We start from the raw sequence: 27,827 nt of genomic DNA, 5'->3' as shown, positions 1-27,827 counted from the left end.
GGCCAAATGGAAGGGAAAGGGAAGGGAAACCTGGTTAACCTGAACTGAATGGGCCAAAGGGCCTGTTTTCATTCAGTAAAATGTTATAATTCTGTGGGTTTGTTACAAGATACTCAGTCTTTGCACAACTTGAAAACATGGCATTTTCTTTACCATTTATCGCCTGCATGAATCATTTATTTTCCTTCCCGCTTCCTTTTCGACATCGTGCAGAGCTAAGCCAGCTATGACAGTAGCAGTGACATCAGTGGGCATTCACACGCTTCTGCTTAGTGCTACATGGGTCACCTAGCAACATCCATATCACATTTCTGCTTCTCAAACCAGCTTTTTCCTCTTTTTCTCAGCCTTTGGTCCCATCGGGTAACAACTGTGAAGAGAGATGATAAAGCTGTTCCAACAACTCTTTTGGGTCCACTTTGAGATATATGGAAACATATAGAAACATCCTGGTGATCAGACACCTTCTCGGAAGGAAGAGATCTGTGCAGTTGTGGAGCATTTTCCAACATAAGCCCATTGCACTCCGTCGGGAAGGAGAAGCCTGGAAGGTGACCTTGGAGGGTGGGAGACCACCGCAGCAGACCAGTATGAGGCTTGGCAGCTGAATGACTCACATAGGCTGCTGGTGACCAGCTTCTGGGACTGGGATTCATGAGGGAGCAGGTGGCAATGGCAAGCAGGCCCCCTCCCCCCCACCCCGAAGGCCTTCATGCACTGACAGATTCCCAAACACTTGGGGGTTCAGAATATGGGCTGAGGAGGGTGATGGATGCCTCAAGCTCAGTTGACGGGTGTATTACAGGACCGGACACACCGTGCAGCTCGGGAGGTTATGGGAACACATCAGGTAGCAGCATCAGATGGCCATTGCAAATACACACACACACACACACACACACATTCACAAGCACACATATACACATACGCACACACGCAGACGCACATTAGCATTTGTTGTTTTGGCAATAGTTTAAATCTTACAAAAAAACATTTTTAAACTATATACATGTATGTAACCATGTCCTCCTTTGGAATGGCCACCCTAGTGGGATGCATAGACACTCAATATCTCTGAAAGGATTCTCTGTTGCATCTTGTACAGGATCAGTGACCACCTCTTTATGTGCCTGAACAGGGCAAACAAGGGAAAACAAAGTTTGAGTATTTTGTGCATATGGACAATAGAGGAATCTTGAATCTTAAAAAAAAACTATGACATATCCCATTAGCTTATAGATGGATTGTAAATCGGTAAATTTATCACCAACAAGCCAGGGATTTGTACCATCTCTTCAACGTGAACTGCAAGGACAAATTTCAGTCTAAGCCAATCGAAGTAATAATATTTTTCATTGAATACATCATATGCTCGGCCAAACAGGACCGCATTTATTTTTACACTTTAAATGCATTATCTGGTAACAAGGCCAGGAGAGAACATAGAACATTACAGCACAGTACTGGACCTATGTCCTCAACGTTGGGCTGACCTACATAAATCTACTTAACAATCTAAACCGGGGTGGGCAACCTTTTTAAAAAAACTCACATTCCATTTTAAGTAATCCCTATGCCATAGGTGCTCTGGGATTAGTAAGAGATTGCTTAAGGTGGTATGTGAGTGAGAAGGGAAGGTTGAGAACCACTGGTCTAGACCCAATTGTTACTGGAATATTTTGCTTGAGAAAAATTGTCATTGGCCCATTTCCTTTGGAGTTATGAAACCGTGCACATAACGAGTCAATTAGGGACGATGTGGTTTTCCAACCTTTTTCTTTCCACTTATATACCACCTTAAGTAATCTCTTACTAATCGCAGAGCACTTATGGCATAGGGAATGTGAGTTTTTTAAAAATAGGTTGCCCACTCTGATCTAAACCTTCCCTCCCTCACATCTATACCTTCTATTGTTCTTGCATCTATGTACCTGTCTAAGAGCTTTTAAATATCTATATTGTACCAGCCTCCACCACCACTCCTGGCAACTTATTCCAGGCACCCACTACTCTCTGTGTAAAAAAAACTTACCCCTACTGTCGTTCTGGGGTCAAAAATGCTGGATGCTTCCCATAATCCTGTAGACCTCTATTAAGTCACCCCTCATCCGTCTTCTTATTTGTGCTGCATTGAGGCAAATGTTCTTGACAATATTCTAATCAATTTATAGGCTTGTCTTTTACACACTCAGACAAAACTTCAGGTCCATGTGTCCCTGGAGCAGCGCAACCGCCCCCCACCCCCTTCCTCATAGTGCTACTGAGTGGCTTTAACAGTGGTTAGATAATTATGCAAAGTCAAGGTGCTACAGTTACTGAAAATCTGAAATAAAACAGAAAATCCTGGAAATATTCACCAGGCCGTGTAGCATCTGAGGTGAGAATCGCAGAGTTAATGTTTCAGATTGACAGCATTTCTTTGTGCTGCATAAGATTCTCTTTCTTTTGCCTTTTTTAATCACTTATTCAAGCCAATATCCATTGGGTTAGAAACTGTTCCCAAAGCTTTGGTGTGAATAAAAGCTCTCACAACTGGAGGGAGAACACACACTTTTATTAGCTTATAACAAAGGGTACGCTCTTCGGTAGGGCTCAGGATTTAGGCAGGAAGCCTAGGTTATGGGGGCAGAGCATGGAGAGGAGCCAGCCATCAGAACGACCCATCACTGGTGAATCTCTCAGTTCACTGCACATCAAACAACAGGTGCTGGAGCACTGCAAAGACAAGAAAGAGGCTTTGACTCCTGAGGACAGACATCCAGCTGTGTAGAGATGCTGTGTCAGTCACTGATTAACACCACTTCCCTTGAGCTCCTGCATTCCAATGTCTCTCCAATATTCTTAGCAAATTATGTACTGAAAATTGTTGCAACTCATTCTGAGTAGGTGCTGATTTCAGTTGCTGTTAAACAGAACTGACATTAGTCATTTCAAACAACCCTCAAACAATGGCTCACACCCTCTCCCTGTGTCACCCTTCCTCCAGTTCTGCATTCAGAGAGCCTCAGGCCCAAAACGTTGGTTATAAATCTTCACTTCATATAGACGCTGCGTGATCTGCTGAGTTTCTCTAGCATTTTTGTGTTTATACTTGGCAAATTTTGGAAATAATGATTAATATTTTAGAAATTGAATGACCCTAATTGATCTTGAGACCCTCCCCTTTGCATTTTCTTCTTATTACAACCCTTTCCAGTGTGTCATTTCAAGAACCAACAAATAAAGTAAAACTGTTTTAAGCTCGCCTTGAGGCTGCAGAGGTTTTTACTTATCCAATCGATCTCCCTTCATGAAACCATATTCTCTTATATGGTTTTTACACAGCTGCTGTGTAATGGGAAATTTTCACAAAATTCTCGCAACGCAGGCTGCGTAAAAGGTTTGGAACGGAAATGAGTGATTTGTTCCTGTTCCAAAATTTTTCCTGAGGCAGCCCTGGACATTTTTGCAGACTGCCTGCCGTCTAAACTGAACTGCAGGCGATCTACAACAATGAGCTAATGAATACGACGGATATGATGGCGCGCGATGAGGCATTCAGCTCGTGACATTGCAAGGCAGGAGATTTAAATGTGAAGCAAGGTGACATTTACTTACCAGCTGCAGCCAACCACGATGTTGAATCATTTGGAGTAGTGCTGGCATTAAAAGGATCTGTGGATCTCGAGCCATTTTGCTCTTCTGTCTTGGGGGCTTTTTACAGACGCAGGTGAATGATGTCACTGACAACGTTGGCGCCGTGCATCACACATACATCATACGTCATGGTGATGTCAACTCAGATTCAGCCTACATAAGTATGGTACTTTGTCTAAACACATAGTGATATCCATACGCAGGTCGTCTGTGTGAACGGCCCCTCCGGAAGGTAAGTGTGAAAACTGACTACACAAAAAATTACGTCCTTTATGTGTAAAAGCCATATCAGTAAGAACAATTGAGTAACAAAATGTCATTGTGCCCTTGAAGTCTAAGCCAGGGAACAAGTTCTAATGGTTGAAATGACATGAAGCTGAGCAAGATAGAGATGTCATTAATTGCTCATGGTAGCATTTCTGTTAATATGCAGTAAAACCACAGGATTTGTCCTAAACGTGACTGAGAAATACCGAACCAGTCCAGCAAGTTAGTGCATGACAATTGGATTAACAACATTTTTACAAGCGTTAAAATTTTCTGAAGCAGCTATGGCCACAAAACTAGCATTTATGCAATATTCCACAATACCAGCAGTGATTTAGTGGATTCTGTGTCAGAAGGGACTATGCTAAGCATCTGTTTTATCTCACGTGTTTGCCTATAAATCATCCTGACATGACTGACCCCATTTTATTACTTGAAAGGCAATGATTGATAAAGGCTTTCTTTGCTCTTGCTGCTCCCCAGCACCATTTAACATTGACAAATTCCCTAAAACTCTAGCAAGCAGTGCAAAGTAGATGGTACAGAAAGTTAACTCCTCCATCGATCTGTCTAACTATTAAAGTTCCTGTTTCCACACGTTTGTGCTTGCTTTCTGATATTTGCGGAAGCTACAATCATCTTATGTGGCTTTGGATTGATGGCGAATCGGACAATTTGATATTTATTTGCATGGTGCAGGTCTCCAAAATTACAAAGTCTCATCTGTGGCTATTTTGGGCAAGTTCTGAGCCTGGAATGTCTCACAAACTTGCCAAGAAAGAAACAAATTTTTGTAAATGAAATGCATGCATTTGGTCGAAAGTCAATGAGACTTTATACCACTTTTGTGTGAGTGGGTCTGTGCACGTGATAGGGGTCTTGCCCACTCTCTAATCATTTGCACTTACCACTATTGCCCAATGGATGGTGAGCATGGTCTCTCTTCCCCTCCATTCATAGAGGGCTTCATCCAACTGAAACACTTGGAATCATTTAAGCTAGTATAAGTGAACAAAAGTTTTAGATCAGTGGTTTTCAAACATTTTCTTTCCACTCACATATCACTTTAAGTAATCCCTCTGCCATAGGTGCTCTGAGATTAGTAAGGGATTGCTTAAGGCGGTATGTGGGTGGAAAGAAAAAGTTTGAAAACCACTGTTTTAATTGTACTTAATTGACTCGTTATGTGCACGGTTTCATAACTCCAAAGGAAATGGGCCAATGACAATTTTTCTCAAGCAAAAGATTCCAGTTATAATTGGGCCTAGAACAGTGGTTCTCAACCTTCCTTTCCCATTCACGTACCAAGTTGAGCAATCCCTTACTAATCACAGAGCACTGATGGCATAGGGATTACTTAAAGTGGTATGTGAACGGAAAGAAAAGTTTGAAAACCACTATTTTAGATGGAAAAAGTCCAGGCTCTACATTGTAGAGTGCCAAAATATTACAGTTAAGTTAATGATCCGTGCGAAGCAATGTCCCCCCCACAGCAGCTGGAGAATTTAAAGGTAATGAATGAAATATATTGTAGTTCTTTAAAAAAGGTTATTATCCATAATATGGTCTAGGTGCCACAAGAATCACACCACCAGGTTCAGGAACAGCTTCTACCCCTCCACCGTCAGACCCGTCAACAACAAACTCAATCAAGGAACCATTTAAGGACTTTTGTTTGTTTTTTTGGTCTCTGTTTTGCACAGTCAGTTTGTCATATTTTTTTATGTGCTGACATGAGGTTTTTTGAATATTTTATTTAAATTTTTCCATCAAAATTACTCTAATAATACAAGTGTTTTAAAAAAGCAACTTGACGTACCTGATGGTTTCAGCCCCGTCCCAAAATCCCCTCCCTCCCAACCCCTATCCTTCAAGAATATTTATATAAAGGTATAACTATATAAGCAAAGAAAGGAAAAGGGAAAGTCTTTTGATTGCACAGAGAGGTGTCATCTAACACAAATAAATCAAAAAATTCTTCATTACCATTCAGAGGAGAATCTCGCAAGTCCAGAGACATAGAAAAGACTTTGTTACAAATTTAATCCCAATATTTGGGTGTACGGGCGCCAAAATAAAATCGTAGCAAAAGCATTGGTCGACATGAGTTTGTTAAGTACAATTATTTTTTGCACTACCGATAATTTTGCTCCGCCCGCAGGTAAAAGGATCTCGGGGTTGTATGTGATCTCGTGTACGTCCTCTGACTAGGGTGGCCCCCTAACTCTGACAATAGATCTGAAATCTGAACCAAGAAACTACTGGATAGTTGTTAAAAACACTGTTCAATGATGGTCTTCAGTGAAGAAAATCTAATATACATGCCCTGCCTGCTCAATATGGCAATTGTAGGTACAAAAGTGTGGAAGAGTCTTACCCGTCTCAATTCAAACACAAGAAACTAAATAATGATGGCTAATTAATGTAGACATTGTAAATAATGTTTATGACCTGTGAAAATGAAAGTAAAACCAGAGCATTTGCTCAGAAGGGCCCTGGTAGTTTGTTTTCACTCATGCACAGAATTAAGACAGCTGGATTCATCTCTTTCATTATTTAGGTTTGTTTTCCCACCCCTGCCCCACACCTCCAACCATCATGAGTGTTGTTGACACAATAGTGTCTGGACATCCCTGATCACTGACACTCATGTGTTTGCTCCTGGGGTGTGGACTTCCATGGTGTGGGTCAAGTCTCTTTGGAAGAGCAGCAATATTCCATGTCAGGTTGCTGTGTGACATGGAGGAGTGGCCAAGTTCTCTTCTTTCTGCTGCTCTCGTAGGGGTACGGAAGGTTGAAGATTTGGAAGATTAAAATTTTGAGATGAGTTGCTTCAGTGGACTCTGCATTTAATCCTTCGATGTGAGACAATTAAATATATGGCCTGGAACTTGAGTATTGAACTCTATTAACATACTTCATCTTAAAATGGCAGCAGAGACAGAATAAAATCAAGTAAATCAACGCTAGTTTTCTGGACTATTGAGCTGAAGATATGGGTTTCTGTACTACCAGAACAATTGGGAAATTTAAAATACAACTTAATAAATCAGGAATAAAAAAGGCTGATTTCAGAAATGAAAGTGACAAACACACAAAATTATTTTTAAAACCCATCGAATAAAATGTTCAAGAAACAAATTTTTAGCTGTTTTCTGATTGGGCCTGAGTGAATCCAGAGCCATCACACTCCGCACCTCCCAGGGACACCAGACCCATTTCAATTCACCTACAGATGGAACCGTTCCACTGACGATTCTATAGGTTGCCCCTTCACTGCATCCTGCCCACCTGGAGAACATCATCTCATACACCAGCCTGCTGTTCATTGACCAGCTTGGCATTTAATACAATCATAACCTGGAACCTGGTGGAGAAGGCTGTCCTCGCTGGGACTCAACACCCCTCTCTGTTGCTGGAATCTGGACTTCCACACAGAACTCAGCCCGCACCTGTTCACTCTGCAGTCCCACGACTGTAATGTCAGATCCCAGCTCCAACAGAGACATCGTTTACAGATGACACGACAATCAATGGCCTCATCAGCAACAACGATGAGTTGCACTACAAAGAAGAGGTGGAAAATCTCGAGAAATGGTGCAACCCAAGTCTCTACGTGGACCTCAGGAAGACCTGGGGTGACCTCTCCACTACACATGAATTGCTCAGTCATGGAGATTGCACCATTCCTTGGTCCATATAAGAAATAACCGATCCTGGTCACACATCTCTTCACTTGTCAGGAAGGCGCTACCTGAGAACACTGAAGCGGCCAAGGCTGCACCCACTGTTCTATCAACTTACGACAGGATCTCGATCGAGAGCGCCCTGGCCGGCTACATCACAGTGTGGTACGGTTGCTGCAGAGAAATGGATCGGAGGTCAATCCGCAGGACCGCAAGGCTGGCAGAGAGGATCACTTGAATGTCCCTACCTACCACCCCCCCCCCCCCACACCATTGACGTGATCTACTGGGATCATTATTTAAAGAGGGCTTGTAAAATTGGGACCCCTACCACCCTGCTGCAGCATCTTCCAGCTACAACTGTCGGGATGCACCAGGCTGAGAAAAAGAGATTGTTGAATGGCTGATGAACTGCTGTGACAACTCTCCGAGACTCCACTATTCATTTATTCAGAATATTTATTTTAAATAAATGTGTTTGTACAGTATACTTGTATATGTGGTGTGTTTGCATGTATATTTGCACTATTTTACACTGTGAGCCGAAGAACACTGTTTCATCGGGTTGTACTGATAAATAGGTGGTGCCTAGAACGCTTCCACCAGCGTTGTCTCCGCTCCATCCTCAACATCCATTCGAGCGCTCACACCCCTAACGTCGAGGTACTCGAGATGGCAGAGGTCGACAGCATCGAGTCCACGCTGCTGAAGATCCAGCTGCGCTGGATGGGTCACGTCTCCAGAATGGAGGACCATCGCCTTCCCAAGATCCTGTTATATGGCGAGCTCTCCACTGGCCACCGTGACAGAGGTGCACCAAAGAAAAGGTACAAGGACTGCCTAAAGAAATCTCTTGGTGCCTGCCCCATTGACCACCGCCAGTGGGCTGATCTCGCCTCAAACCGTGCATCTTGGCGCCTCACAGTTCGGCGGGCAGCAACCTCCTTTGAAGAAGACCGCAGAGCCCACCTCACTGACAAAAGGCAAAGGAGGAAAAACCCAACCCCCAACCCCAACCCACCAATTTTCCCCTGCAGCCGCTGCAACCGTGTCTGCCTGTCCCGCATCGGACTTGTCAGCCACAAACGAGCCTGCAGCTGACGTGGACTTTTACCCCCTCCATAAATCTTCGTCCGCGAAGCCAAGCCAAAGAAAGAAAAAAAAGACTGATAAATAACTTGAACTAAAATGAACTCTTAACTACCTCCTTAGTATGGGGGGAGGAGGGGTCAGAAATAAACGGGCAATAAATGTCAGCCTTGTTAATAATGTACATATTGAAGTTGATGGGTTGGTAACTCAAATATTTCAATATCTATTTACATCATCAATCTTGTACATCAACAAGTTAAAATAAAACATCTGTTATCTCTCCGCATCCAAAAACAACCACATCTATCTTGCTGGATTTATTTGCTCTGAGCTCTTTTAACATCCAGGATTTCAACTGCATTAATCTGCATACTTCTTGCAGAATCAGTTATTAATGCACACGTTCTGATCCTACTTTTCAGGACTCTAATAAATTACTGAATCTACTTTGCTGCTTGGTTTTTTTTTGTAGAAGGAAGACCCTGAATGGTGTAGCGTAATCAAGAACGTAATCTGAGTGACTTGACAATGGTTTGACTTTTGGGGTTGAGAAACCCTTGCCCAGCCAGTAAGTTTCCACCAGCTTGAAGTTTGCCCACTCAGGTGACAATGTCTGATGAAAGGGGAACCTGATTACGTGATTGGTTCACATAATGATGCCATTTGCAAATGAATAGGGTGTCCCTTAAAGCTGATATGGTAATGCTTGAAACATGGGGAAGATTTTTTGGATTGGTCATCAGATTGCAGCGGGCTATACAAACTGATGATCCTGGATCCCCCGTGGGGTTGATGGACCTCCCACAGGCCTGTGTAATGAATAAAGGGAATTTGGCTAAAGAAAACTCCATTTCTCAAGGAGAGAAAACTGCTGCTTGGGACCTCACCCCAGAACCAGGTCAAGGATCAACACTGATCCTCTACATTTTATGTTGTCACTAGGGCCTTTCTCCACTCCACAAAGGGAGGAAAACCAATGAAAGAGACATGCCAGGAATAGGTCCGCAGCCCCAAGTGTCCATGTCACACTGCAATCGCACGGTAACGGCAACTAAATCTGCGGGATGGGCAAAAACAAAACCAAAAACTCAGGAAGAAGGAATACAACAGGAACTGGGAGAGTGAAACGCTGGGTAGTTGTAACAGGAGAAGAAACTGGGAGCTAGTGGAGGGATGAAAAGGGAACAGCGACAACAAATCAGGAGTTGTGGATTAAACAATGTGGTCGGTGCGGTGGGAAACATGGCAGCAAAGGCAGGACACTCGGGAGTAAGACAAGTCACGTTGGTCAACTAACAGATTACTAGTGAGGTTGTCGATAGATAAAGAGATAGGGTTTGGCATGCATTAAATATCGCATCCTTCATGACACTTGGGCATTACAGAATAATTTACAGTCAAAAATGTCAATAGAGTTTAATGTGAGCAACCAAAGATGGATTTCTACTTGGATCACTCCTTGTTTACTTCTTCCTGCATTGCCTACTTCAATTGTAGTGCTTGGGGAACTGAAAAAATAGGACACGGGATAAATCAGGTTGCGGTGCAAAGAACGATGGGAGGGATGAATAGATATCAATCTATCACTAACAGTCACTCTCAGTCCACCATCTTGGGTAAATCAGAAGAGTGCGGATATGGGGGGGGGGGGGAGGATTAGGATTGAGGTTAGCGTAGCAGTTAGCGCGACGCTATTACAGCACCAGTGACCCGGGTTCAAATCTGGCGATGTCTGTAAGGAGTCTGCATGTTCTCCCTGTGCGTGGGTTTCCTCTTGCCCTTCCAAACATATGGAGGTGGTAGGTTAATTGGACTGTAATTGGGCGGCACGGGTTTGAGTGGCCAGAATCCCCTTCTACCCTGCTGTATGCACACAAAAAAAATATGGATAGCCTTGCCACAGGCTTCTGCATCAAACGTTGCAAAGAATGGCAGCACTATCTTCTCCAGAGCGATGAAGACATGTAGATGTGCTTTTGCTCTGCTGGTTTGGTTCTGCACCAACCAGAATATGGGCCACAAACAGCCTTCTTGGTGGAGTCTCCCAAGCCAGAACTAATAGACGCTGGAGTAGGCCATTCAGCCCATCAAGCCAGCACCGCCATTCAGTCAATCATGGCTGATCTTCCACTATCAGTACCCTGTCCCTGCCTTCTCCCCATAACCCTTAATTCCTCTGTCCCCATAATTCCTCTGTCCACAAGAACCTTATCCAGCTCCCTCTTGAATTTATCCAGAGAACCAACCTCTACCACCCTCTGTGGCAAAGTATTCCACAGACCAACAACACTCTGGGTAAAAATAATTCTCATCTCTGTCCTAAAGGGCCTTCCCTGTATTCTTAAACTACGTCCTCTAATCCTAGTCTCCCCCAACATCGGGAACATGTAATCAGTTTCCATTGTGTCCAATCCCTTAATAATCTTGTATCTCTCAATTATATCTCCCCTCATCCTTCTAAATTCCAACGTATACAACCCCACCTTTCCACCTTCTGCAGCAGGTCTTTGGAGCCTGCATACCACTCTTCACAGCCTGTTGAGACACCTCACTTGGGAAGTGCCTGCCGTCACCAACTCCTGCTGCGATACAATACCCTTTTATGAAGGAGAGTCAAATGTTGTTTGACCCGCTGAGTTTCTCCAGCATTGTGCCTTTACCCTTTTATGAAGTGCTAGCTGATAATTTTCAGGACATGAAGGAAGTCAAACTTCATACCTCCCTCAAGCTTATTTAAATTAGAAGGTTGTTTAGTCTCCAAAAACTTGTCCTCCCACTGAGTATTGAATTTTGCTTCTGAAAATCACTGAGCTCAGTGGAATCAGATTTCTGACAATTCCACAAGAAGGCACAAGTTCACATTTTTATACTCTCTCCGACTGAAACAAAATCTAAAAGCTTCATCATATCCACTGCTAGACAGTAACCCAGATCTTTTGGTGTCAACATTAGGGTTTTACAAAACTCTCATGGGGCAACACGTTTGACGCAGTGGTTAGAGCAGCGCCTTTGCAGCGGCCAGCGGTCGGGAACCGGGGTTCGAATCCCGCGCTGTCTGTAATGAGTTTGTACGTTCTCCCCGTGTCTGCGTGGATTTTTCCCACCGTTCAAAAACATACCAGGAGGTCTAAGTTAATGGGTTGTAAATTGGGCAGCGCAGACTCGAAGGGCCAAAATGGCCTGTTATATTTAAATATTAGTGAACAAGCATAATACTCAATTCTCACCTGTTCTCTCCTGCCCTCCTGTCTATGACAACATGGTCTTTAGCCTGTTGGCCTCTGCTCCTCTGCCTGCCCTCCTCTCCCGGCCTTTCCATTCAGGAGCGCACCTGCTTTTTGCTCATTCCTTGAAGAAGGGCTCAGGCCCGAAACATTGTTTATACAGCTTTACCTTGGAAGGATGCTGAGAGACTTGCTGAGTTCCTCCAGCATTTTTTTGTTCTTTACTATAATAATAACCAAGTTCAGGAAAACATGGGTATCATGCCATATGATCAATCTAAATATGATAACACTGTAATAAAGTTCACGCTCATTATATGAAATTATCATGACCCAAATGGGAATAATTTATTTAACATTGAACAGTGTACTCTGAGTCAGTGTTAACAACACTCCAGGAGAGCCACTCATGCATTCATGGTTTTGAACTTCAACATGTGCCCACCACACATTGGAGATCACACCGTTCTAAATTCCAAAGTTTATAAAAAGAATTTCAGTCATTTCCTGCAATTTTTTTTTTCCCCTGACCTTTCTAACTTTGTCTTTTTCCAAAAAAACGAGTCAAAGGTTTACAAGCAACCACCAGTAACAGATATGTCATTTGGACTCCTGAGGGAGTGAGTGAGCACTGTTAAATATTGCTCTGCAGGTTAAATATTGCAAGTGTAGCACTGCTGTTGAGCAATGAAGATTTTGCTCCGCAACACTTTTGGGTACATTTCATGGATCACGAAAATCGCCTTGAAATTTTCCTATCATGTACTGCTTTTCAGATATTTTTGTGATTTCCTTTAAGTCTCCTTCAAGCAACGTCGAAAAGATTCTTCAAGCAGACAAAACCAAGAACACTTATTTTCTGCATTCCCACTTGGACTTCCTCCCTGCTGATCTTGATGTAGTTGGTGAGGAACATGTTGAAAGGTTTCACCAGGACACCGCTACCATGGAAAAGCAGTATTAGGGCCACTGGAATCCATCAATGCTGGATGACTATTGTTGGACACTGACACGAGAGGCATCTGATGCCGAGGACAAATGAAAATCAGCGGTAAAACATTTTTAGGTCAGTTGAACTAACGCAATGTGTCAGCGTCATTATGCCATTAAACGTGGTTAATTCAATAAAAGTTAATTTAATGTTTCTCCAACTTCCTATGTGATACAGCAAATGTGAAATTATCTTTGTGTTCAGCTTGAAGTCATCTATGATAATCCCCAATGTTGTTCTGGAAAAAATGTTTTGTCCTATGTATTCAGTATTGGGTTCTCAAGGTTATTGCTTCATGCACAAGAACTGGAAAATATCATCTATCTCTGGTGTTCATCTACAATTTTATTTTACTTGGTCATAATGAGAAGATAAATACTTGAGTGAATTGGGTGCAAAGACCTAGTTGTGGGAGTTAACCCTTTCCAAACCTAAAATACAACAATTTAAGAATGACAGAACATCGAGACACATTATATCCATACTAACAATATAAATCCCATTAACCAACATTTGGCATTTTGGCCGCTATGCTTTGACAATTCAAGTCTTCTTTCTACTTGAGGTCCGACAAATTCAACTTTATCCTAATAGGCAAATCTGAAATTATCTTTGTGTCCATCTTAAAGTTGCCTATCAGCGGTCAAAGGTCTCTCCAGAGCTACTGAAAAGGGTAGTCAGTGGCTCTGGATGAGGAGAAAGGATTCCACCTGGCCCCCAAGTGATTGAAGGGCATCTAGGGGAGTGAGCCCGGGACGCTGGGGTGTCGTGGGTCTATCAGCGAGACACTGAGGAAGGAGGGCTCCCACTTTATAACCCAGAATATGCCACCACTCACTTGGCTATCCCGTAGAGTCTAGATAGTAAGTCTCAGGCGTGCAATAAGGGATATTAACATCTAGTCCTACATATCAGGAAGAAAACCTATTGGAAAAAAAAATGTGTTGTCCAGTGTAATCAGTCATTACACACACACCTTGGCTAGAAACTGCAAAGCACACCAGGATATGAATGTATTGCTGCATGGGGTGTGCATAGGAACAACATTCGATTATGCATGAGCAAAATAAACCTTGAACTTAAACAAAATGGTCACTCCTTCATGAGTTCCCCTATTGTGGAGAATAGAGCTCACAAGGGAAAATGAACATAGTAGAAATAGAAGCAGTTTGAGGTCCATAGCCTTCAAAACTACTCCACCACTCAATAAGATCGTGGCTGATTTGATTTTAGTCTTTTTTACTGCCTGTTCCCCATCACTTTCATCGACCCAACTGGCCAAAACAAAAACGCAGGAAATAAATAGGTAGAAAATACAAACGTTTGAAATTGGTGCCTACTAACGGCTAGTTCGCCAAACACATCAGGGGCAACTTACAGTGGCCATTTAACCTACCAACCAGCATCTCTTTGGGGTGCGGGAGAAAACAGGAGCACCCCGAGAAAACCCACATGGTCGAAGGGAGGACATGCAAACTCCACACAGACAGCACCCACGGTCAGTACTGAGCACAAGACCGCGGACCTACCACGTGCACCGCCCTAGCGCTTGAAGCAAATCAGAAATTGCTGGAAGCACTGAACAGATCTGCAGCATCTGTGGAAACATCATTTCAAGTCAATGGACTTTGGCCTAAGGTGGAAAAATTCATTGTTAACAAGTTTTCAAATTAAATTATAATTCTTAGTTCACATCATCTCTGCCTGTTATATTTATAGCTCCTTAATATATACCAGTAACTCCAGAACCACTACCTTTATTTACATTCAATCTCATAGATTAAAAGCAGCTGAAAACTAACACTCGGGGCTGAAGTGGCAAAACTGTCATCAGTTCACAAATTAGATGAATAGCAATTATTCTAATTTTATCTAAATTGATTATTGAAATCAAATTATTTTACCCTGTACGCCAGTTCATTTTAATTTACATCAATGTGATTTCATTATCGTAATTTAAATTAACTGGAATAATCATAAAATAATGTTATTTCATTTTTTGATGTTTATGAAATATGAAGTTTCCCATTTTCCTTTGAGGATCATCTATCCCGACTATTACCTCGCTTCTACTTCCTGCAAAGGCTCAGGGAAGTACATCTCTCACCCGACATTCTACAGAGGACATATCGAGAGCATCCGGTGCAACTGCGTCACCGCCTGGTTTGGAAGCTGTGCCTCCTCGGACCGCAAAACCCTGCAGAGGATAGTGCAGTCAGCGGAAAAGATCGTCGGGGCTCTCTTCCTACCACGAAGGATGTCTACAGCAGTCGACAGAGGCGAAAGGAAATAAACGTTGTGAAGGGCTCCACACACACCCCTCGAGTAAACTGTTCTCCCTTCTGCCATCTGGTAGGAGGTACCGTACCACTCGGGCCCTTATGTTCAGATTGGACAACAGTTCGCCCCCCCGCCCCCCCCCCCCCCCCCCCCCACAAGCCATCAGACTCCTGAACTCCCCAGAACATTTGGGGATAGGGTACCATGGACTGTTAATGTATAAGTCTTTATATTTTAATGTGTTTAACTTCTATTCTAACTTATATTTATGTCAATATGCTCCATGGACCTGGAGAAACAGTGGCTCATGGTATGAACGATAAATAAAGGCGACGACTTTACTCAGTGAGTTTATTCGATGTCATGCTTAAACCTCCAGGCTATTATTATTTTGTTAGCAATCATATCTTTTGATGCATCTGTTATCAGGATTGTCTTAAAGCAGTCAAAATTAAGCAAAATAAACAAACAGGCTGCAGAAATTTACAAAAACAGTTTAAATATCAACGGGTGAGCAAACTACTATAGCTGCAATCTAGTTTTAGAATGACTAGCCACACCGTTCATTCGGTGGAAACAAATCTGAACCCAGCTGCGTGTGCACACACATTCCAGATGTGGTCAGACTGAACAAGAGCATGATGCCTCCACTGGTAACATGTTAATTAGAACTGGATGTCTGTCAGCTCCCCCTCAGTGCGGGCCTAGTTCTAGACCTTCTGAAATCTTTATCAGACTGAGCACTCGACCCCTCAGTGCTTCGTATTCCCAAAGTTCTCTTCCCTGTGTTTAAATCCCATCTTGCTGCCCTCCTCAGCTTAGTGTTCCTCAAAATCTGGCTTTTAGTACTTTATTCACCAAGCATTAGTTCATTCGCCATGTTGGGTTCCATCATCCCAAATTGCCTTCTGTCGTTCTACTCCTCCTTCAAGACCTTTCTCAATGACACGTTTTAGAACAGAACAAATTGAGGCAGGACCTGGTCATTCAGCCCCTTGTTGTCTGCTATTCCCAGGATCGAGGATCCCATACTTCAACCCTACCCTTTCTCCCTAGTTTGTTATCCGGTTAAATTCTTGTTCATCTCTCTATTACTAACCTTTTCCTGTTGTATCACTTTCCCTGTAATTTTCTCTCATTGTATTACACATACATACATGTATCAGATTGAGATGCTCCACACTGATGGGTGGTGCATATCCACTAAGGGCAAACAATTAGAAATCCACTATGTACCAGAAGAAAACTTAAATCAGAAATGCAAACAACCTTACTTCAAAACAACACAGCCTCAAAAATAGTAAATTAATATCTCATTATTTATTCATTAAATTGTCTAAGGCCTGACTAGAGGAACTGAGCTTTCAATCTTTTCGACGTTTTATTTTAATTCCAAGATATTTGACGATAATGAAGAATTTATTATCATACACATTGTACAATATATATGTACTCCAAAATTCTTAATTGCTGCCGCCCAATGGGAACCATAAGAGTAAAGTAACTGGATTAAATTAATAAGCTAGATATAAAAATTTGTTATAGAAGTCATTATTTGTTGGTGCCAAGTTGAAATAAATTCAACAATATTGATTGAATCCAGTTAAAATTCAGGGCTAGAAGCACATTGCAGTGGCTAAAATTAGAACAGCACTACCCCAGAGTTTCAGTTCCAATATCAGAGAGGAGTATAATGGAAACTTAACACCAAAAGGCCCAGACAGTCTAATGTTTATGACCAATGAGAAATGTCTCCTCTGGGTTCTTTTAAAACGTGGGCAGGAGTTGAGCTCTCTAATCATAACAAATAAAATAAATGCATGGTAGGGATTAAACGATGAATCGTATTTGTAATGTAGCATGATCTGACCAAATGTTCCACGACAGACGTACAAGCTTCAGAAATTTCTCCCAACACAGTGTTGATATTCAGAATAACCAAAGATGATGTTTCTGATCTCCCACGTTTTATTTATCACCGTTGCAGCAGCATGTTGTTTGTGGGCGGAATTACAGTGATAAGGGTATGATTATCTAGAATTATACTGTTTTACCGGAGCAGAGAAGTTAGCCTCAGTAGCCTTGCACTAAGCATGCATTTTATTCCAGAATGGAAAGCTAACATTATTCTTTATTTATTTAAGTTAGGATTTTATATCAGTAAAAAGCCTTAAAATGTATTTAAAGTGCACTAACTGGCAGTGGCAGATTAACCATTCAACTGAGTTGGCTTAAGTCCAGGGGCCCTGAAGGGAGGGGGACCCGACAGGAGCATGGACCTCAGGGTTCCGGACAGGAGCGGGGACCTCGGGTTCTACGATTCTCTTGACCCCAAAAGTTTAATCGGCCCCCCCCCCACCCTCCTTTCGACTCCCTGGGATTTTTCAACCCCTTGGAAAGTCCTATCGATCCCCAAGGGTTGACATTGACCACTTTGGAGACCCCTAATATGTTATTTAAAGTAACAACGTAACTTTGTTCAATTCAACAAAGAGTGGGGGCAGGGGAGCAAGGTCGGGGGGTGGGGTTCTTACTAAAGCTCAGCCTAGGGGCCCGGCAGGTAGTTAATCTGCCGTTGCTAACTGGCTATTTATTCCCAATGCTGCAGTTCCGTAACTAAAAAATAGACCTGACAAATACTGCCAAGATAATGAATAAAAAGAAAGCTGATACAAGCTTTTCAGTGTTATTAACCATGCCACTGATTCATGGACAAGATCCTATGTGAACGGGAGAGGAGATAGTGAGAGCAAAAGACAGCATGAATAGTGTGGTGCAGAGTTCCACTTGAGTGTGCGCAGCGGCCGCTGTGAAGCAGGAAGAGGAGAGACCAGGGGAGCAAAGGGGGCATAAAAAATACATCACGCAGGTCTCAAAGCTTGACAGAGGACTCTCTCTCTTAGCGTGGATGAAGAACAACTGCCGCGCTTATGCTAACCAGGCAGATTTGCTTGAGTTATCGGTACAGAAAGTTTTAAAATTTAGTTAACCAGCATATCTCCTGACAGAGAAGGTTATATTTTATGTCACCAATTTTTCTGTTTACCAGAATCACACTTTCTATTTAGATATTACTTATATAATATTTGGAGCTATTTTGTCTAATATTTGATTTGCCACAGTTTTGAGCAACTTGAGTCAAGAGTTGAATCCATAAAACATCTATAAAGTTGTCTGCTCTGGTTTCCTCCCACAGCCAAAAATGTAGAGGGTTTGTAGGTCAATTAGGTGCAATTGAGCGACATGGGAAGGGCCTGTTCCATCTAATTTAAAATGCTTGAATTTATAAGTTATTTGGCTTGATGAAACTTCTTATTGCTGAGATGCACGACTATTAAAGTACCTGGTTCTCCTGAGTGAAGGAATGGGAATGGAGAAGGAGTGTGTGCTGTATTATGAAGCGTACCTCACCATGCCTTGACCATGGTGATTGTATTAGGGAATATCAGCGCTGTGGGGAGTTAGGAAAGGTATTAAATTGGCAGGAGGAGTTGATGAATATGCAGGGCATACTTGAACCAGCAATGTGAGGCCCATAGGAGAGTTGTATGTTACTGAGGGGGCATGTTGCCCACTGGGGTGTTTCTGTTTTGGGATATCTGGTCAATGAGGATTTGTATAAGGAGATTCTCTGTACATTTTGGGAATTTATTGATGGATGTTTGTGAAATGGGATAGTTGCTCTCTGTCCTTTCTGTACTAAGAGTTGCTGGTACTATAGAGTGTCCATTGAGGGCTGTGCTGTGGAGGATGGGATGGGATTACAAGATGATTTGCTTTATGATGTATTTCTATTAGGAGACATTTGTTCTAAAAGAAATATTACCATGAGGGTTAGTGCTGTGAGATGTTTTCATGGTTTCGGGTGAAAGTCTGCAGACGCTGTAATTGTAGTAAAAACACAAAATAGGGAGGAGCTCAACAGGTTTCACAGCATCCATAGGAGGTAAAGATATATAACCAACGTTTCGGGTCTGAGTCCTTCTTTGAGATGAGCTCAGGCCCAAAACGTTGGCTATGTATCACCTCCTACCATTCATATCCAATTAACCCCTGCCCATTCTTCCCTTCTCCCCAGCCTTTTAATTCAAGCGCCTGCCAGCTTTTTACTCAGAATTTGAAGACCGCAGGCTCGAAACGTCGTAACATATCTTTACCTCCTGTGGACGTTGCAAAACCTGCTGAGGTTCCTCCAGCATTTCTGTGTTTATGCTATCAGGTATTTATGATATGGTATGTCTACACTAGGGATTTGTACTGTGGGATTCCAGAGACAAAAACTGGGAGGTAGGTACAATGGAGGATTCTTCTTAGGTGAAGAATGGGATATTCATGCAATTGAAAAGGAACTGTTCTATGAATATTTGTGCTATGAAATGTCTCAACTACATTGCAGAGAATGTACAATGATGGTTGTTATATTATATTTCTGTAGTTAGGAATCTGCGCAGTGGGCCCTTTAAGCCACTGATTTATGAATGGAAAATGAGCCACAGACATTGTCTCACTTTCTTCTCTTTTTGCATTCATTTAATTCACTTTTAAATGCAATTTACAGCAACATTTGAGCTGCTGCGAAGCAACAAATTTTGTGATGTTCATGGCAATAAATTCTGATTCTAGTGTTAATTGGCATTCTATCCTGGATATCTGAAATAAAAGCAGAAAATGCTGGAAATACTCTGCAGGTCAGGAAGCATGTGTGGAGAAAGAGTTAACATTTCAGGTCAATAATCTTTGGCCAGAGTGTGGAAAAGTTAGAGTTGAAGTTGCTTCTAAATTGTAGAAAAAATTGAATATAGAATGCCAGAGGCTAAATCTTCCATTCCTTCCATCAACTACGCTGAGAAAACCAAAATGAATTGGGTGGCCATCTCCGACACATCTTCCCCTTTTGTTCTCTCTGCCTCCCTCCTTTCATACCCTCAAATTTCCAGTCCAAATCGGAATACATGATCCCTCCCAATATCCTCCCTGGACGTGACTGCCTTACCTCAAGTGCCTCTCTCCGTAGTTCTATTGCCTAATTTCTACAAGAAATGGGCTCTTCACTTATAAAGGACATTGGAGACACAAAACTTGAAAGAAAACTAATCGTATGATTTCTTCTTTGACTGAAGCAATGTACTTTAACAATCTTTTTTGTTTAAAATACAAAACTGGAAAATGGGTTGAAGCGTAGGATTCACGAGGCAATTTGTTAACTCAAAACTCTCATTATCTTTGTTGCAACATAGATTATATCTTCTGATCGTACAAGGCGCCTTTGTGTTGATGTTTGCATAAATAGGTAAACGAAGGCAAAACTATGAACAGCGTGACCTTTACTGAAGACAATAGCTAAACTGCGGGGTGTGCCTGAACAATGTGCCAGGAGTCCTACCGTGACACAAAGTGGTTCTTAAAGCATGAAGATTCAATGCTGTACCTTGTATTAAAAGAATCTGCAGGAGGAACTTGAAGAGACCGGCAGCATCGGTGGGAAACAAAGAATTGTTGTCACTTCAGGTCAGCTGAGCAAGGGTTCCAACCCAAAATGTCAAGAGAAATTAGGAGATTTACAAGACACCTGCAGACAAATTGTCAAACTCCCTTAGGTTCAAGATGGCTCTTATTGTCATATTTTAAAAATGGGGGGAGGGGGTGGGGGATTAAGTGGTGTACATGGCATACTTTAACTTTTGTCTGCTGCAAGGCAAACAAACAATCACCATGAGCATTGCCCAGGGCCCTTGGCAAGAGAAAGAGAAGCAAAGGAGAGCTCCATCAATGACACAGTGTCCATGGATTCGCCTCTGCAGCTGCTCAGACATCTGTTCAAACTATCGGCAACCCAAGCTCCAAACCAAAACTCAACACCCGATCAAGAAGCCTTCAGCAGTTGAGGTCCTTCTTGGCCTCAGCACCCTCTCGAATCCCAGTTCCAATACCTGGTCCCATGAGCCAGCCTCCAGCAGCCCGCAATACCTAGGCTCACATACAATGCATGACCCTGTAGATCCCTCAAGGTGAAAGCTTGGTGAATCACTGGCTTTGACGTAGCAGAGCGGAAACTCCAGCCATTATTGTACCCAGCTTCAGAATTTTGGAGGTACAGTTAGCGTAGCGGTTGGTGCACCGGTGTTACAATGGCAACAATCGGGATTCAATGCAGACTGTAAGGAGTTTGTACCTTTTCCCCAAGGACTCAGGTTTCCTTCCACCATTCAAAATAATGTACGGGGTGGGGGGTTGTAGATCAATGGGCGTAATTGGTCAGCATAGGCTTTTTGGCCAAAAGGGCCTGATTATTGTGCTGTATGTCTAAATTTAAATTGAATTCCATCGTGGTTAAGTAATAACAAACTCTGAACGGTTCGTTGAATTCTGAGGTAGCTTCAGGAAAGGAACTCTTCAATAGTCAACTTATTTGCAGAATTGGAGTTAAAAGTGCAAGTACATCCCATAATCTTGCATCAGAAAACACTCGCCAAAAAAACCCAGTACTTGGCCCAATGTCAAAACAGTGCAGACTGTACCATCTTGTCTCCGGGAGCTTTTTGCAGAAATGATCAGAATCTCATAGATGATGGCACAGGCAGGGGAAGTGACTCACGCCTCACCATTTTCTTTCTCATCTGAAGAGTTTAGTGGAACAAAAAAGTGTGCCAAATGTTTTGTGGTTCAGTTGAATTGAATAGAAAAATCAGACTCTAATAAATTTAAATGCAGCTGCCCTGAAAATGCCAGCCTCGTCTTATTCTGAAAACTCAGATGGTCCAACTGCCCGCTGTTTTAAAGATGGCTTGAATAGTTATTTTACAAAGGTGAGAAATAATCCTCGTTCAGAATAATTCCAGTTATTTGGAAGGCTTTTGAAGAACTATGACTGAAGCTGCTATCTAGTGAGTTCTAAAGTAATCCAGAGAACAGCTGGACTCCCAAAGCTATCATTTTATTAATCACTTATTCAGCTTGAACTCCTTGTGAATTGATTATTAGAATCCTTGTTGTTCTTACGCGGTCCGTCTGAGTTTAAGCAGTCCTGCTCTTCAGATTAGTTTCCTCCACATCAAACAGTCCCCTCGGAGAACGGTCTCAGTTCAGACATCACAGCCAATCGCCCAGCTTCCCAGCCACTGGGCTGTGTTTTTAAAAAAAAACCAGCGAGAGATGATGAAGCAGAGCTGGGAGGCAGCAGAGCTCAGAGCTGACTCACTTTAGGCTCAGCCTGCTTCTAACTTAACGGCAGTGGCTCCGTCCGCATGCAGCAGGCACAGGGCTGAAGTGTTTTCACTTTCAGTAGTTGGTGACCAGCCACTGAGGAGAAGAACTAGAAGAAAAGATGGATTCGGAATCTGGAGAACTGAGTGAAGGGGATATATCATTACCAGGTCAGTGTTTTTATATATCCAGGGAAAAGACTTTTCATAAACCTTATTGGATGTAAGGGACCTTATCCCCTGTGGGTAACAATTATGCTCCTTTAAATAAACATTTTGTCCTTTTCAGTTTGCTTCCTTAAGCAAATGTTTACCACAGATGTATCTAAAGTAAAAGAATAGTTTTTAAAAATGCAGCCAGTTACTTGAGAGAAAGCTTTGGAATGATGTTACAGTTCCTGTACAGTCTGTTATGTTATGTTTTTCATTTCTTAACGCTGTGCTCAAGGAGTGTCTGTCAAATCAGCTCAAAGGCACAAAGTCAGCACAAATACCTTGGAAGTGGATCCAGTCAAGTCATTTTTTTTTTATTTTTTAAATCTACTTTTCAGTTCCCAAATGGGAAAAGCTCCAATTTCAGCAGAATTTATTTCTGTTTCCACTGCTATTCAGTGCGAGGGACAAAAGACAAAACCTGTTTCACATCTGCATTGGCATTGCTGGCCAAGATTCCCCAAAGGGGCTCTCAATTGACAGGGTAGTTTCAGAACAAAATATTTCCACGGGCAAGCAAATTGATCTGTTTCATGCTGAAGAGTAATGGGGTGGACAGGAGGTGGAGGAGGGAGGTGGGGTGGTGGACAGGAGGTGGAGGAGGGAGGTGGGGTGGTGGACAGGAGGTGGAGGAGGGAGGTGGGGTGGTGGACAGGAGGTGGAGGAGGGAGGTAGAGAGGTGGGGTGGTGGACAGGAGGTGGAGGAGAGAGGTGGGGTGGTCAGCAGGTGGAGGAGGGAGGTGGGGTGGTGGACAGGAGGTGGAGGAGGGAGGTGGGGTGGTGGACAGGAGGTGGAGGAGGGAGGTAGAGAGGTGGGGTGGTGGACAGGAGGTGGAGGAGAGAGGTGGGGTGGTCAGCAGGTGGAGGAGGGAGGTGGGGTGATGGACAGGAGGTGGTGGAGGGAGGTAGGGTGGTGGACAAGAGGAAGAGGAGAGAGGTGGGGTGGTGGACAGGAGATGGAGGAGGGAGGTGGGGTAAAGGTGAAGTTGTTGGGGCTCATGAGAAAGGAACCAGGAAAAGGACGTGGCAAATGTTGGGAACTTTTCCACTCTACATCAATACCCATCTTATAATGTGTGAATTCCTCTTAGAAAATATCAGGATTTCCGGCCTTTGTGTTAATGAATAAATATGTCTGAAGTTAACACTTGCCACACCAGCCAGCTGGTTAACATTCAAAGGCATTTTTATTTGTTTGGATCATCTCCCTTGATTTGTGAATTCTTCGCCCATTGTATATCAACCCCTGATCTCCCTGATACCAGGTTCACCTCAGCTGGGACTCTGTGACAACACTAACGGGTGTGAACAGGCTGAGATGACTCGTCACTTCCTGCCACACACAAAATGTTGATGGCAGTCCAACTCAAACACATGATTATGCACACTCCCAGCAAGGGGCAGAGAGCTTGGCACACTCACACCCCTCTTTTACTTTCTTACTTGGCTTCCCGCCTCTTGCTGATTAATCCAGGCTCATTGGTAAACATTGTGAATTCGGGGAACTGGCTTCCTTCCCTTATCTTAGACCAGTGGTTGTCAAGCTATCCCTCAAAACTCTCATTCCACCTTAAGTATTCCCTATGCCATAGGTGCTCTGCGATTAGTGAGGGATCGCTTAAGGTGGTATATGAAATGGGGAAAAAAATGTTCCAAAACCAGTTTTAATCATACCTAATTGACTCGTTATGTGCACGGTTTCATAACTCCAAAGGAAATGGGCCAATGACAATTTTTCTCAAGCAAAATATTTCAGTAACAATTGGGTCCAGAACAGTGGTTCTCAACATTTTTTCCCACTCACATACCACCTTAAGCAATCCCTTACTAATCATAGAGCACTTAGGGATTACTCAAGGTGGAATGTGAGTTTAGGGGGGGCAGTTTGAAAACACAGCTCCTTGCATTAAACAAAAACTTGCTCCCTAACCTGGCTGCATGCAATCCTTCCCCTTCCTTCCCACCTTACATCCCCTACCCTACCAAATTAGCTTTAAATACCTGAACAGACCTCCCTGCAAGGATATTGATCCCATCCCAATTTAGGTGCAAGCCATCCTTCTTGCACATACCTATTCTGAAATGATTCAAGTACCTAAATCTCTCCCAATTGAACCAGCCTCTTGTCCACGCAGCCATCTACCCTCTCCTAGTTCTCCCCTCACCATTACTTGGAACATGGGATTATAACTCGAGAGGAGTATTCTTTACACAGAGAGTGGTTGATATCTGGGAACTCGCTGCCTGAGGTGGTGGAATCAAGTACTATCACCATGTTTAAGGGACATTTAGACAGGTGTTTGCTAATGGAGGCATGGAAATATTCAATCCTAATGGGGCAAATGGAATTAGTGTTGATGAAAATAGGTGGAGAGGGAGAGAAAATTTAAATTCTTGGGTGTCACCATCTCAGAGGATCTTTCCTGGACTCAGCACACTAATGGCATCATGAAGAAAACACGCCAGCACCTCCACTTCCTCAGGAGTTTGCAGAGGTTTGGTATGACACTAGAAACACTGGCAAATTTCTACAAATGTGTGTTGGAAGGTGTGCTGTCCCGCTGCATCATGGTCCGGTACAGAAACACCAATACTCCTGAGCATAAAGCCCTCCAAAAGGTAGTGGACAAAGCCCAGGGCATAACAGGCAAAACCCTCCCCACTATCGAGAACATCGACAGGGAACGCTGCCATCGGAGAGCAGTGTCAATCATCAAGGATCCTATCAGGAAAGAGGTATTGGTGCCACCAGACTCGCACTACCAGGTACAGGAACAGCTGCTACCCCTCCACCATCAGACTCCTCAATGACAAACTCAATCAGGGATTCATTTAAGGGCTCTTACCTGTGCACTTCATTGATTTTTTTATTCTCATTGTATTGCAGAGTCAGCTTTTTTACATTCCTTATCCGATTACAGTTCTTTATTTGTTAACATGTATACACTGTCTACAGTCTTTATGAACTACCTATAAGTGGTAATTCTGCCTCGCCCACAGGAAAAAAGAATCTCAGGTTTGTATATGATGTCATGTATGTACTCCGAAAATAAATCTGAAATTTCAATCTGATCCACTGTTCAACCTTCTGCTTCGCTCCCTGACAACTCACTTTGCAGGTTCTCATCATTCCTTGGACGAACGTACACAATAATCTCTGGCTGGGTAGAACGCAGAAACAACAAGGGAATTATCACCTTGAGGGGAATGAACTATAGTGCCCCTACCCCCGCCACCCAATAGTCAATGAGAATTGGAGGAGTAGATGTGTAGTAAGATTTCAGACAATGATAAGAAGAATAGGGTAGTATTGAAAATGAAACAAGTTATCCATTTCTGGAATGAGATGTCAAAGGAGGCTACAATGGTAAATAAAATTGTGGGTTTCAAATTGGACAGACATGGATAGACAGGACCAAATGCAGATGTGGGACTGACTCGAAATGTAAACCTGGTCAGCGTGGACGAATTGGGCTGTAAATCCTTTTCCATGCTCTCTTCACTCTCGCTCACCCACCCCCCCCCACTCTTTTTTTTAGAATGCTCTGTACCTGAATTGAGACATCCCTGATTCCAACTTCCGCCAGAGAAGCCCGTTTGTTCCCCTAACAAATTCCCCTCCTCCGGCCTGTGTTGAATCCAACAGTGGCACCACAAATCTGCCTGCTCCTGCCATCCTCTGCTGAGAGACCACCCCCCACCCTCACCCCCACTACAGCACGCAAAAGGATAAACTTGTTTGAGAAGAAATGATCACAGGGAACTCCTAATCTTCCTTTTAAAGTATTTCAGGATTCTATGAGAAGATCTTGAATAAATTGATCTTGGGTGGCTCGGTTGGCAGCCCAGTAGTTCTCAATCTTTTTCTTTCCACCCACATACCACTTTAAGCATTCCCTATGCCTGAAGTGCTCTGTGATTGGTAGGATTGCTTAAGGTGGTATGTGATTGCGAAGAAAAAGTTTGAAAACCACTGTTTTAATCGTACCTAATTGACTCATTATGTGGACAGTTTCACAACTCCAAAGGAAATGGGCCAATGACAATTTTTCTCAAGCAAAATATTTCAGTAACGATTGGGTCTAGAGCAGTGATTCTCAGCCTTCCCTTCCCACTCACATACCACCTTAAGCGATCCCTTACTAATCACAGAACACCGACAGCATAGGGATTACTTAAGTGGTATGTGAGCGAAGAGAAAAAGGTTGAGAACCACTGGAATAGAGGTTAGCGCCATGCTGTTACAGCACCAAAAATCAGGGCTTGGATTCAAATCCCACACTGTCTGAAAGGAGTTTGTATCCTCTCCCCGTGTCTGCGTGCATTTTCCCCAGCGGCTTCAGTTTCGTCCTACCTTTCAAATGCACCTGGTATTTAAAATTTAAATATAATAATCTCTGTGTGGGTGTAAAATTTGTGGGTGTCCAAATTTAGCTCTGCTAATGTGTGAATGGACTGCATTTATCTATACTTATAGCGATTTACACTTGGAGACAGTGCTGTTATATAAAAGAGTTATCTGGAAACATATCAGCAGTTGGCAACATTACACTGGGGGACATTTTGGTCTATGAGTTGCACTCTACCTCCATATTCCATTAACTTCATAGTTCATTTAGCTTCAGAATGTGGATCCATTTCCAGGCTCTGCTGAGTTGTGAAACAGTCCCTTTGAAGTGATTTCCTTCCCTGTGATTTAGCTTCTGATCTGTAAGAAGAAACCATCATTACCAGATCTGGTGTAGCTTCAATGCTGAGATCCAGTCACTAGAATAGGGGGGGAAAAACAGGGTTTTAAAAAAAAGGCTCCGCTTGCATCACCGGGTGCTACCATTCTCCGCCAGTTGTTTGACCTCCATCCTGCCCTCTGGAAGAGAAATTTGAGCAAACGGAAACATTTTATTTGCACGGCCAAACTGAGGCCACTCACAAATTGGAGGAACACCACCAAATATTCCATCCGGCCGCTCTTCAACCGGATGGCATTAACTTGCCTCTCCTGTCTCTCTCCCTATCCCTTTGTCTCCTTTTCTCCACCTCCCCGCCCCCTTCCCTCTCCATTCAAGGAGCTATTCCCTTCCCAGCTTGTTTCTCTTCTGCCCTCCCTCCCAAATCCATCTCATGCCTGTGGGTCTCCTGAGCCTCTCCCCCAGTTTTAGTCAGGTGCTCCCCTGCATTTTGATGAGGGGCTCTGGCCCAAAACGTCAGTTATGTATCTCTACCATAAACAATGCTG

The 27,827-nt window shown here is 43.0% G+C and overlaps 1 protein-coding gene and 1 long non-coding RNA gene across 4 annotated transcripts in view; one reads left to right on the top strand and one right to left on the bottom strand.

The window, feature by feature from the left end:
• LOC138749649 (uncharacterized) lies at window positions 1-27,804 on the bottom strand. Of its 2 annotated transcripts, none has more exons than XR_011348801.1 (3): window positions 27,717-27,804; window positions 27,178-27,299; window positions 1-370 (listed from the first exon to the last, which is right to left on the bottom strand). It is a non-coding gene; the product is annotated as an uncharacterized lncRNA (long non-coding RNA). The 2 variants fall into 2 exon arrangements; XR_011348802.1 differs by lacking the exon at window positions 1-370 and adding an exon at window positions 2,540-2,715.
• The window catches only part of tnfaip8l3 (tumor necrosis factor, alpha-induced protein 8-like 3), a 35,550-nt gene continuing 29,830 nt past the window's right edge, over window positions 22,108-27,827 (top strand). Inside the window, exon 1 of one of the 2 annotated variants that reach the window (XM_069911325.1) lies at window positions 22,108-22,549. In XM_069911325.1, the coding sequence (XP_069767426.1) occupies window positions 22,501-22,549 (49 nt within the window). In that variant the 5' untranslated portion in view covers window positions 22,108-22,500. The remainder of the gene's footprint in view (window positions 22,550-27,827) is intronic. The other variant, XM_069911324.1, reaches the window with a different exon arrangement.

This window comes from Narcine bancroftii, chromosome 14, assembly GCF_036971445.1.
Source record: "Narcine bancroftii isolate sNarBan1 chromosome 14, sNarBan1.hap1, whole genome shotgun sequence".
NCBI lineage: Eukaryota > Metazoa > Chordata > Chondrichthyes > Torpediniformes > Narcinidae > Narcine > Narcine bancroftii.
The sequence above is the reverse complement of the archived record's forward strand: the minus strand, read 5'-3'. Positions and strand labels throughout refer to the sequence as shown.